Genomic DNA, 13,858 nt, shown 5'->3' with positions numbered 1-13,858 from the left:
TGATATTTACTCATCGTTCAAGTACTAAGTCAATGATTATATTATAATATCATTGTTATAAATATATTAGTATTACTACATGTTACGTATATCATTTGATTCATTTATTGTGTGTTAGGCCCGCCTCCCACTTGGACCACCCACTGACCTTCTGTGGAAGCTGTAAGACATCAGTCACCTTGTTAGCGTGTTGTTAGCATGATGTTAGCGTTACCATTACCAACCTTCAAGGTCATAAAGGTGTCATAAAGGTCTTATAAGAGCCCCGTTTAATTATGATACAAGCTATTTAGCTAGAGGATGATACCAATAAAACACATCTTGCTGTTGGAACCATCATGTCAGGACCGGGTTTGAATCCTTGGATACGTCGTCATCTGTTTTCTCTGATTCTCTTATTCCCTCTAATTCATCATAGCTCCACCCCCGTGTCCTTAAAACCGCCGCATTCCGCTCCCCAATTTCTGCCCCTCTATCCCCCAAATGCATAATAAGCACTTTTACATCAAACGACAGGAAGTCGGCTCGTGGAGCACGGCAAAATATAGCTTAAGCTGGGATTTTTGAGAACCTACACAAAAGCACGATAAGGGCTGAATTACACGGCGTGGCAGCCGACATGCTACAGCAGGAGCGGGCTGTGCTGGCAGCGCCGTCTAGAAAGGTTATTTGGGGTTTGCAACAGACGCACGCAAGTACACGAGCATCTCTTCTCATAGCAACATAATAATATATATGAATATATGCAAATTAGCGCAGAATTCATACCCAACACAGCACAGCTACACGGAGCCCAGAGGAATAGCATTAGCAACAGTGTTGACTTCAATGTTTGTTTACAGCACAAAAGACTAAAGGCTCTGTCACCAACCACCGGGTTGGGGGCCCCGGATGTCACGGCCTTTAACTGCAACTCAACGAATGAAATATTTAGGAACGGTTGGAAGAAATGGGTATAGGTGTCCAATAACATCATTTTTTCTGACCTCTCGCCTGTAACCTATGACCTCTAACCTACGACCTCTAACCTATAGCATTTGTGGGCACGTTGGTGAAAGGAAACAAGGGTAGTTACTTACAATGATGAGCAGTATAAAATATATAAAATTGTAGAATGAATGAGCATCCATGACATAGTACATGATATCCACCCATCCTTCCAGTGTGATGACCTGGTTGAGCGAGAGAGCGAGAGAGAGAGAGAGAGAGAGAGAGAGAGAGAGAGAGGTTTAAAAACTTTGGTTAAAAGTTGCACTGTCATACCTAAATTATGCAATTAGTATTAATTGGAAAGTCCTTCTGTCTGTTGCATTGGTGGTCCTGGAGAGAAACCGGCCCCCGTCTTCATGGTGGGATGTAACCCAAAATGAATGCCGGCCAAGTGGGTCATGATTGTAGAAATTGCTAAATATTAATTGTATGCACATTGCTAATAGCTAATAGCTGTTAGCAATGCTAATAGAGGACCGAAGGGTACACGGTTTACCAAAAAAAAGTAGCCTACCAGGACAGTAGCCAAGGTGGTACGTTTAACACGGCACCCCGAGGCAGACGTACAATTTTGATTTTGATTTTTTTAGTTTTATTCAGGTTTTTTATTTTACTGATTCTGACTGAATAAACGAGGAGACGTGGCGAACCAGCATCTCATTTCGGCACAAATCGGCCGCCTCTCTCCTCACTTTGGATCCATGTCAGTCAATTGTTCATCCCAAAATAGGATAGGCTCCAGCAGGCCCACGGCCCTCGTTAGGAGAAGCACTATAAACAATACATGATATAATTCCATGATTAGAAATAGTGAATGATAATCTAAGTTTTTGCTAAAAGCACGCTGACGAGGCGTTCGAACGAACCTCCTGGTTGCATCCTGACAGATCCTTTGATGTGAACGAATCCGTGCTCTTTGGTCTTGCTTACCTGGAAAATAGCAATCCACGCATATCCGATGTTGTCGAAATTGACAGCTCCTTTGTGAGGGTTGAGCTCCCCGGGGCGACACTCATTGTAGTACTGGTTCCAATTAACACATCCGTTACCGCCGGCCCCTCCCACCGCAGGGGCGGCTGCGGGGACGGGCCAACTTTGCTGAGGTGCTGGCAACGAGCACTCGGTCTTGGCCTCGGTGGAGGGCGGGACGTTGTGACATCGCAACATCCCGTTCTCACGAGCTGCCGAGCAGATGAAGGGGCTGTCCTCACCGTCCTCCGACATGTAGTACGGACTGATGGACAAGTTGTAGATCCTGGAGACAAATACAATGGACGGACACCCAATGGAGGTTTAATAATAGCCATCAATAGCCATTAATAAGCTATGTGATGCTAATAGTGATGCTAATACTAAATACTTCATCTGCTTAGCGATGGCCATTGGACCTTCACCCAATCTAAAGATCAAGTGTCTTTAGGACTTTAGGACTTTAGGACTTACTTTCTGATGTCCTCCCCTAGAAAGCAGCGGTTTCTCAGAAGCCCCGCCCACAGCTGGACTCCCACAATCCCGAAGATGAAAAAGACAAAGAAGCAGAGAAGGAGGACGTTTCCCAGCATAGGAAGGGTGTCCAGTAGGAGTGTCACCAAAATCCTCATACCTAAAAAGGGAAAAAAAACTAAACGTCAATACCCCACTCTAAGACGCGTGCTTAGCATGTGAACCTGAATGCACCACGGATAAAACTGCGGCTTATGTGCCCCAAATGACTGCAAGTACACAGCTTTACGACACGTATCGATCCAGCCAGCCTGACCCCCCGCTTGGTGCCTTCAGCCAAAACGATTCCCAGCGATGACAATCCTGGAAGTGACAGTTTGACATCATTCCGTCCTCAGGGCCTCGTACTCACACGCTCCCCGTGGCGGCTGTTACCTAACCGCATGTGCTCAACATCCATCTCCACTTGTCACATGTGCTTACCATCATCGCTGGTACCGAGACGTCCATGATGTTCTCACTACATCAGCCGCCCTCCTCGTGCATGATCAGGACTTGGTCAGGACTTGGGGGGGGGCAGAGTGGGGCAACCATTCATGTTGGGGGTGGGCAGATTGGGTGTCAGATCCCAACAATTGGAGATGAATCGGAAGTGTGTCGTTCCAATGCTAACCTCGGTGATGGGATTTAGTTTCTGGCTGCACGGTGGACAAGTGGTTAGTATATAAGACCTGGGTTTGATTCTCTGTGTGGAGTCTGCATGTTCTTTCTGTGCATGCGTGGCTTTTGGTTGTTATGGTTGTTTGTCTATATGTGCCCTGGGATTGGCTGGCCACCAGTCCAGGGTGGACCCCGCCTCTATCCCAAAGTCAGCTGGGATAGGCTCCAGCATACCCCCACCCTAGTGAGGATAAGCGGCATAGAAAATGGATGGATGGGTTTTAGTTTCTTTTTAATAGTTTAGATGGTCCTCCAGCTTTTATTCACTTTTAGTACAAATATGAATTACTACTATTTACTACTATTACTACTACACTACTTGGCAGAAAGGTACTTATGACGGACGCGTCTGGAAGCAATAAACGGCTGATGAAATGTAAATATTACAGTATAAATCACATTTGTGAATAATTATTTTTGTAAAGCAGGAAACCCGTCCAACAAAGAATACGTTCTGACATCGGGACGGGAATGTGTACGTGCACGTACATCCAGGGCGCATGCCAGGGAGGGAATCAGCGGAAGCCTGATAAACATTCCGAACACAGCGTGCCCTGCTGAGTGTAACCAAGCTCCAGAGGGAAACACATGAGCATCCGTCTAACAATAGGGAGTCGTTATCCACTTAGGCAAAGGCAACAGAGACAGAGTGGCAGCTCAATGCTTGCTGACAAACAGAGACGCTGCGTGCACGTGAGGGGCGGCCGAGGGGTTAAATACTTGTAGGAGGAACAACGACACGGACTGTGAAACGTACACGGCGAGGTGGTGAACATCTGCAGGGCGTCTCTGCTTGCATGCACCATGGAGGAAACAAGCCTTGGGTCTTTTTGGGGGGGTGGGGGGGTGCATCTCCAGCCCCTCTGACCTTGGCTATTCCCCCCAAGCAAAGATCCACAGCTAGCCTCCTCTTCCTTCAGGCGGCCACACCAAGCGCGCTCCAATCGTCTCCAGTAAATTGGACTTCGTATTGTCTGTGCCTGCTGGAAAGATTGGCCCCCCCAGGCCACTGTTGGCTTAGTGATAAGGCTGCAGGTAACACGTTGGTCCACGAGCGTGAGGCTGATAGATGATACTGATAGCTACAAACAAACACACCATCCGCCAAGCTTTATGGCGAGGTTTGGGTTATCAGCAGCTCTCAAAGGGCTCACCTAGCGAGTACGCACGTATACAGTAAATGAAACGCCACGTATCAACACATTCAACCCCTCCAGTAGCGTTTTAGAGGATTTATTTATGTATTCATTATCTTAATGTATTTGGATGACAACGTGTCCTTCATGCAGCCCGTGAGCTTGCTGAGGGAAACCAACCAGAAGTCAAGTCCATCGCTGTCTTTCCCAACATTTTAGTCTCAAAACATGTTTGGTGCTTCGACAATATGAAAGGGATAAATAAATAAATGAAAAACATTTCAAGTAACTTGACTGAAGATGGTGCCAAAGACAACATGGCAGCCAGATCAACACAGACATTTGTAGAATTCAACAGCGTTTCTCACCTTCTTTATCAAATGCTGGCACTTGCAGCTTTTTGGGCTCCGTTTTGGATTCTTTTTTTTTGCAGCCGCAATCAAAGAAAAGCAGAGAAACAGCAAAACACCAAGGTGGTGTGTGTTGCTCTCGCTACCACATTGCGTCTTTGGCAACAGTCTCCTCTTCCATCAAGGTAAAAGGAAACATTAAATGTTCATTTAACCTTTTCATCTGTCGTTTCTATCCGTCTATAGTCGTCCTTCACCATATGGCGGTTCGACCGTCACAAATTCATCTTTTAGAATTTACATTTCCTGGATGACTGTGGTGTATTATTAGTCCAAAATCTAAATCCATCCATCCATTTATTTACTTTACACAGTGCTACACATGGAGCAGTGGAGATACTAATTTCCCTGGGGGAAAATTAATCATTAATTATTAATGACTAATTAATATTCTGTTTGACAGTCACTGACTTCTCCTCCCATTCAGTGTGGAAGTGGTATGCTCTTTATGCTGCTAATGATGCAAATGAAGCCATGCAAAGTTCAAACATACTTACTTGGTACTCTGTTGATGGCCCGCAAAGGCCTGAGGACTCGAACAGTACGGATGGCCGAGAAACTGGCATTCTGTCCATCCAGAGAGTACTCCAACACCCTAAAGAGGGACAGGTTTTTTTTTTAATAGACACAAAGATACACCTTCAGAGTCTAATGAGATTTCATGAGAGTTGCTCTTGCTAAGATGCTAATCCTTTTATCCACGAGTAGTTTATGAAGATAATTACCGATATGACACAACATATGTCATCCTTAACACGTTGTGTTTTATGTCCTTGAGTTTTGCTTGTGTTGATCTTCCCCTGACAAGAGATGCATGTCTCAAGGCGCCCCAGGCCTGCAGTACTTGTTTATTCACTTGTGGTACTTGATAGAATGTCCTTAGCTCACTCTGTTGGCATCCATGGCACCAAAAGGAGTTCTGTACTTAGCAAGAAACCGCCGTTCTGTATGACTGTGCTGGCTGTTTATTTTATGATCAACTGGGTTGGATACAAGAAATTATCAGTGACTGACACGTAATTTACTCTTCGGACCGTTCGGCTGCAGCGTTTTTGTATCCTTGTTAAAACATATTGCTTATGCAGTCATATTTCCTGGTGAACTAGTTTGCTAGTGACCATTAACCACAACAGGAAATGGCATGAAGGAGATTGATTGACAATCTAAAGCAAATCAGGACGCAGGCCACAATGGCCTTCCTTCCTGAGGAAGGGCATCCAATGGCCCCCAGGCCGCATTTTGTACACGCCTGCCTACAGGATTTCCACGCCTGTGTGCACGTTTCGCCCGGCATGGAGACGAGGCCTGATCCGGTATTTACAGTGGACAGTTTAAAAACAGAGATTGTGGGATACAAACCCCGCCATGACGATGACAAAGTCCAGCTGGTTCCACTTGTCGCCAAGGTAACAGTTGCTGCCAAAAATCCCCAGGGCCACCATCTTGATGATCATTTCCACCGCAAAGAAGGCAAATATACAGTCATCCAAAACCTGAGCAGAAACCAGGAAGAACACGACATTTGATGAATGAATGGAATGGATTAGTGGAGCAGATGAGATGAATCGTCTTCCACTAACCTGGAGAATGCGACACCACTCCGACAGGCAGTTGACGTCCTCACACGGCTGGAACATCCCCAGGGTGACGCAGTTGAGGAGGATCACCAGCATGGACACGTGCTCGAACCACGTACAGGAAGCAGTTAAGGTTCAAAGCTGGGGAACAATGGTCTACCTTCTAGTCTCAACACCGTCACCGTAGTAAGCTGTGGAGATCCACCCTGGACTGGTCAGCCAGGACACATCTCAACTTCCTGTGGAAAGCCTCGGTACCCCGGGGGTGCAATACCACACTTCTCGCCCGACTTCTGAGCAAGGTGAGCCCTTCAATGGATGGAGTGACCTCAAACCCCCCCGCTTTCCTCCTCAGGGAAAAACTACACACAAGATGCAGAGCCTTCACGGAGATGTTTGATGGGGAAAGTAAAAGCAAACGGAACATGACCACAGCGACAACAACCAGGTCTAGGAGCTGGACTTCTCCGGACAGGACCAACGCCACAGATGGAACCTGCCCGGTTCAGCCCGCCCCGCACCGTCTGGGACTGGAATCAAGGCCCTCAAGTCGCCAACCCGACGTTCAGGGAGATCTTCTCCAACGTAGCGACGCCCAACCACAGCGGCTGGCATCCGACAGACCAAAGTCTCCCACCTTCAGCAACTGAGATAACACTTGCATTGGCTAAGTGTAAACACGTGCACGCACACATGCGCACCCTGCCGAGCCTTGTGGTACAATGAAACGTAATCAATACATTAGATGCTATACATTATGCTATACATTATGCTATACATTAGATGCTATACATTATGCTATACATTAGATGCTATACATTATGCTATACATTATGCTATACATTAGATGCTATACATTATGCTATACATTATGCTATACATTAGATGCTATACATTATGCTATACATTATGCTATACATTATGCTATACATTATGCTATACATTATGCTATACATTAGATGCTATACATTATGCTATACATTATGCTATACATTAGATGCTATACATTATGCTATACATTATGCTATACGTTAGATGCTATACATTATGCTATACATTATGCTATACATTATGCTATACATTATGCTATACATTATGCTATACATTAGATGCTATACATTATGCTATACATTATGCTATACATTATGCTATACATTATGCTATACATTAGATGCTATACATTAGATGCTATACATTATGCTATACATTATGCTATACATTAGATGCTATACATTATGCTATACATTATGCTATACATTAGATGCTATACATTATGCTATACATTATGCTATACATTAGATGCTATACATTAGATGCTATACATTATGCTATACATTATGCTATACATTATGCTATACATTATGCTATACATTATGCTATACATTAGATGCTATACATTAGATGCTATACATTAGATGCTATACATTATGCTATACATTATGCTATACATTAGATGCTATACATTAGATGCTATACATTATGCTATACATTATGCTATACATTATGCTATACATTAGATGCTATACATTATGCTATACATTATGCTATACATTATGCTATACATTATGCTATACATTAGATGCTATACATTATGCTATACATTATGCTATACATTAGATGCTATACATTATGCTATACATTATGCTATACATTAGATGCTATACATTATGCTATACATTATGCTATACATTAGATGCTATACATTATGCTATACATTATGCTATACATTAGCACAATCATAACGCAACGTTTTTATTACGGCTGGCAGAAATGTATTCACAGAACTCAATCATTTGGACAATATTTCATACATCATGGATTCAAAATCACAAATAATGCGATTGATTGTGATCTTAACAAGGTCAGGTCTTAACAAGTCCACAGGCCTTAACTAGTCCACAGGCCTTAACGAGTCCACAGGTCTTAACTAGTCCACAGGCCTTAACAAGTCAACAGGCCTTAACGAGTCAACAGGTCTTAACAAGTCCACAGGCCTTAACAAGTCAACAGGCCTTAACGAGTCAACAGGTCTTAACAAGTCCACAGGCCTTAACTAGTCAACAGGCCTTAACTAGTCCACAGGTCTTAACTAGTCAACAGGCCTTAACTAGTCAACAGGCCTTAACGAGTCAACAGGTCTTAACAAGTCCACAGGCCTTAACTAGTCAACAGGCCTTAACTAGTCCACAGGTCTTAACTAGTCCACAGGCCTTAACTAGTCAACAGGCCTTAACTAGTCCACAGGTCTTAATGAGTCCACAGGCCTTAACTAGTCAACAGGCCTTAACGAGTCCACAGGTTTTAACTAGTCCACAGGCCTTAACTAGTCAACAGGCCTTAACGAGTCCACAGGTCTTAATGAGTCCACAGGCCTTAACTAGTCAACAGGTCTTAACTAGTCCACAGGTCTTAACTAGTTAACAGGCCTTAACTAGTCCACAGGTCTTAACGAGTCCACAGGTCTTAACAAGAAAACAAGATGAACGAGATTCTCCCTCCTCTCTCCTTTACTCGACTTCCACCTTTAACCCTCGTCGCTCGTTCCGTTATCGACCTCTCCTCTCCATGGCGGCCTTTCACCTCTTGCCTTGGGTCAGCCTGCTCTGTAATCTATTTCAATGCACCCCCACACTGGCTGTGACCCCCCCCCCCCTTTCCATCAGCGGATAGCAGACTCAATGGCATTAGATGTAATAGCCTAGTTGACCTACTGGGATCCATCAGAGTGGAGTGCAATCGACTGGGAGGTGTGGCCACTCGTCCACTCTCTATGCCGCTTACCCTCACCAGGGTGGGGGATGCTGGAGCCTATCCCAGCTGTCTTGGGGGAGAGGCGGGGTCCACCCTGGACTGGTGGCCAGCCAATCCCAGGGCACATATAGACAAACAACCATTCACACTCACATTCATACCTATGGACAATTTGGAGTGACCAATGAAGCTAACATGCTAGCATGTTTTTGGAACGGGCGCAGAACTCGGAGAAAAGCCACGCATACACGAGGAGAACATGCAAACTCCACAAGCGGAGATTCCAACCCAGGTCTTCCCACCTCCTGGCTGTCTGGCCTAAATGCTACATGCTACATGCTAACCACCCTAGGTGTGTCTAATATTTCGGTTCTCTAGCTCCACAAAAAGGCCATCACACTATAAACACCTTTGAGTATGATGCATTGCCAACGAGAATTGTTATTACATATCATATTATTGTTCCATTATTGTTACGTAAATAAAAGCTTTTGGGCTTGAACTAGCGAAATAAATGAGCCGGGACGCGTATCAAAACACAAGCGTTTTCTGACAAGCTCCGTCTCAGAGGAATACGTTGGTGATTCATCCGACAAGCAGCAGCTGGCGTCGGACCGTGTGAGGTTGCTTGTCCTCCTTCTGGCGCTAATGAGCCTGGGATGTTCTCCCTCTGCCGTCCTTACTTCCCTTCCCTTCTTTTCCCTTCCCTTCCCTTCCCTTCCCTTTCACTTCCCTTCCCTTCCTTTCCCTTCCCTTCTCTTCCCTTCCCTTCCCTTCCCTTCTCTTCCCTTCCCTTCCCTTCTCTTCCCTTCCCTTCCCTTCCCTTCTTTTCCCTTCCCTTCCCTTCCTCGCCTGGTCTTTCTTCGGCACGTCAACAACTCTGCTCTTGTTCTCTGTGTGGTGATGTCTCACTCTGTCCGTGGAGTCTTTCCAGTCCACTGTGTGTGTGTGTGTGTGTGTGTGTGTGTGAGATGTGGACTGTGGTTGGTTGACATCAACCATCTGGAGGAGAGAAGACGTCAACACAAAAACAGAGACTCTACTTGCTGTGATCGTTGCTACTTCAGGATTTCACCAACAGAACCCCAGCATGCTTTGCTACAGGAGTCGTGTGTATTGTGTGTGTATTGTGTGTATATTGTGTGTTGTGTAATGTGTGTGTGTGTGTGCTCCAGATCGGCTCATCTCAGAGTAGAAATCTCCAAAGATGGCAAGAAACAGAACCTCATAAATCAGCCTGTCCCTGAACTCGCTCTTCTCTCCCTCGTCACCTCCCTGGCTCTTTTCATCTGCCCCCCCGCGCCTCCCCACCCCCGCTGCCGACACCCCCGAGAGGAGAGCAGAGGAGAGGAGAGGAGAGGAGAGGAGGCCGAGGCGGGCGTGACGCACTTACACCAGGATTCCCTTTCTTTCCCTCCTCTCTCTCTCTGCTGCAAACTCGTCCCTCTGGCGCGCTTTTGTTTCGCTCTCTTTGCGCTTTTAATCATTTATGGAAATAAAAATCTACGTTCTGGTGAACATCAGCAACCACAAATGGCTTTCTTTTCTTCACACTCAAAAGTGGCAAATATTGTGCAGCGTTTCCTCCCAGAACAAACTGAAAATGCTTTTTCTTGTTGCTAGGCAGAAGATGAAACCACAGAACACCTGGAAAAGACATCCCAAGGTGAGATGCGGCGTCCTGTGGCAAAAGTCCCATCACATGATCACATGTGTGCGTGTGCGTGTGTGCGTGTGTGTGTGTGCGTGTCGTAGGTGTCAAAGAGGATAAAAGGGAGGACAGAAAGAGTGAAGAAGCCCGAAATAGAGCAGCTGCATCTGGTGGGGCCTGGCCTTAAACTTCAACTGTCAAACACATGCACACACGCACACACACACACACGCACATACATGCACACGCACACGCACTGGAGAACATACCTGAGATACTACTCAGCTCGACCTTCAGCTGTTGGCTCAACACAAAGCAACACACAAGCACCAGAGTCCAACCAGCTCATTTGGATCCAGAAGGTTAGTTCAGGGAGCGCCGTGCAGTGACGTTCATGGCTGATACGGCACTCGGTCAGTCGGAGGTTTTTTTTTTAAATAAATCCAAGTTGCTAGACTCGTCACAAAAACACATTTTGATGGTCGATAACTGAGCTACAAATTATTTTTGTATTAATTGAATTGTCAAGAGAGGAGTAATTCCCTTTTGAACCACTAGATGGTACTGGAGTATATGTTGGGTCGACCTGTGACTGGGTGTCCAATGTGTGGCCCCAAGGCCAACTGTGGCCCCTGGCTGGTTTTTGATGGGCCTATGGGACACTCTAAAAACATAATGAAACACAAAAAAAAATCTGCAGATATTTTATAATTTTATAAGAATGAAGTCAAAATATTAAGAAAAAACTATTATAATCCAACAAGGAAAGTCATAAATTTATGAAAATAACATCATATACAAAATAACATCACCTGAGTTGAAATATGAAAAAAAAATTCAAAATGAGAATAATAACAATATAAGAAAAAGAGAAACAAAACAAAACAATAAAGTTGTAATAAAGTTGAAGATTAGACGGAGGGAATAGAGAATAATTTCAAATAAAGAATACATGACTAAACTCATAATATGCAGAAAACATAATTTTAGTGAAATATTAAATGCTATTTTCTTAAAGTCATAATTTTATAGGAAACATAATAAAATAATAATTTGCTGAGAAAAGTTATAATATTATGTAAATAAAGTCAAAATATTACAAAGCAAGTTTTAAAAAAATCATGACATATTTTAACATATAATTTATTATGTGTTGGTTTCCAAAATATCCATCCATCCTTCCATTGCTCAGCATGAGGCCCTCGGTGGGAAACGTTTGGACACCCCCGACGTAACCCCAAGACGTGCTGGTGACTTAAAGACGTCCCAGTAATTAGCACGAGCACGTGTGTAAATGAGGATGGATCGTCATGGTGACAACATGGCTGCCGAGGGAGACTGTCAGACGTAAACATGGTGACTGATTATAGCGATTAGGGGGGGCACTTTGATTGTGTTGTGTTCTCTCTCCGTCTGACACACTTTCCACAGGATTGTGGTTGCTAAGCAACCGGCCGCAGTCCGAAATGTCCACGCACAGCGAGAGAGGGAGAGAGAGGAGAGTTGAGGACAGGAAGGAAGAGTTTTTGAAGTGTTTTGCGGCATTTTTTTCCTTCTACAGTGCTTGAATTTTCCTGCCTTTTATTCTCTTGCCTTAATGTTCCTCCCCTGTTCCTCCCCTGTTCCTCCCCTGTTCCTCCCCTCCTCCGCTTCCAAAATCATTTTCTCTCCCACTATTGCCGAGGGATGGGGTGGGAAAAGATGCCACCCCTCCCCTTTCCCGTCTATTTGTCTCCTTCCCCTCCTTCTCTGTACACTAGCATCCTTACATTGTATCCTTGGTAGCCCGTTAGATCATGAATGTCAACTATGGATATGATGTCATGAATGTCAACTATGGATATGATGTCATGAATGTCAACTATGGATATGATGTCATGAATGTCAACTATGGATATGATGTCATGAATGCCAACTATGGATATGATGTCATGAATGTCAACTATGGATATGATGTCATGAATGCCAACTATGGATATGATGTCATGAATGTCAACTATGGATATGATGTCATGAATGCCAACTATGGATATGATGTCATGAATGTCAACTATGGATATGATGTCATGAATGTCAACTATGGATATGATGTCATGAATGTCAACTATGGATATGATGTCATGAATGTCAACTATGGATATGATGTCATGAATGTCAACTATGGATATGATGTCATGAATGCCAACTATGGATATGATGTCATGAATGTCAACTATGGATATGATGTCATGAATGCCAACTATGGATATGATGTCATGAATGTCAACTATGGATATGATGTCATGAATGTCAACTATGGATATGATGTCATGAATGTCAACTATGGATATGATGTCATGAATGTCAACTATGGATATGATGTCATGAATGTCAACTATGGATATGATGTCATGAATGTCAACTATGGATATGATGTCATGAATGTCAACTATGGATATGATGTCATGAATGTCAACTATGGATATGATGTCATGAATGCCAACTATGGATATGATGTCATGAATGTCAACTATGGATATGATGTCATGAATGCCAACTATGGATATGATGTCATGAATGTCAACTATGGATATGGTTATCATGCAGAGCATGCAGAAGGTCAACGTCTAATGCTCGTGTTTCTGGGCTGCGACCATATGCTCACATGTCCTGCACCGCCTGGCACCATATGGACGTTTGGACCCAGACCCGGCGACATACACTTAACAAGCGTAACCATCACACACAGCACCTTTCCACGCCACCGGGACCAGCTGTGGGAAATGTCTTTTTACCCGAGTCCCGTGTTGCAATCTGTCGGGATGGGATGGGATGGGGCACAACGCTGATGTCCATCCATGCAAAGCCGCCATTTGCATTACCGTGTGGATTTAACTGTGTGTATTTGGGGGGGGATTCATCCTGGTATAGGATCAACCTGGTATAGGATCATCCTGGTATAGGATCAACCTGGTATAGGATCATCCTGGTATAGGATCAACCTGGTATAGGATCAACCTGGTATAGGATCACCCTGGTATAGGATCACCCTGGTATAGGATCACCCTGGTATAGGATCATCCTGGTATAGGATCAACCTGGTATAGGATCAACCTGGTATAGGATCACCCTGGTATAGGATCACCCTGGTATAGGATCATCCTGGTATAGGATCATCCTGGTATAGGATCATCCTGGTCT

At 44.3% G+C, this 13,858-nt stretch overlaps 1 protein-coding gene across 4 annotated transcripts in view; it reads right to left on the bottom strand.

Annotated features, from left to right (window-relative positions):
- cacna1ha (calcium channel, voltage-dependent, T type, alpha 1H subunit a) overlaps positions 1 to 13,858 on the bottom strand; it is a 78,484-nt gene that overhangs the window by 23,873 nt on the left and 40,753 nt on the right. For all 4 annotated transcript variants that reach the window (XM_078797195.1, XM_078797194.1, XM_078797196.1 and 1 more), the window contains 6 exons: positions 6,280 to 6,392; positions 6,059 to 6,192; positions 5,197 to 5,294; positions 2,434 to 2,593; positions 1,921 to 2,245; positions 1,080 to 1,172 (listed from right to left, as the gene is read on the bottom strand). In XM_078797195.1, coding sequence (XP_078653321.1) covers positions 1,080 to 1,172; positions 1,921 to 2,245; positions 2,434 to 2,593; positions 5,197 to 5,294; positions 6,059 to 6,192; positions 6,280 to 6,392 — 923 coding nt within the window. The remainder of the gene's footprint in view (positions 1 to 1,079; positions 1,173 to 1,920; positions 2,246 to 2,433; positions 2,594 to 5,196; positions 5,295 to 6,058; positions 6,193 to 6,279; positions 6,393 to 13,858) is intronic.

Source organism: Doryrhamphus excisus, linkage group LG16 (genome assembly GCF_037039965.1).
Source record: "Doryrhamphus excisus strain RoL-2023G ecotype Guam linkage group LG16, RoL_Dexc_Guam_v1.1, whole genome shotgun sequence".
NCBI lineage: Eukaryota > Metazoa > Chordata > Actinopteri > Syngnathiformes > Syngnathidae > Doryrhamphus > Doryrhamphus excisus.
This window is presented reverse-complemented; position numbering and strand designations above follow the sequence as displayed.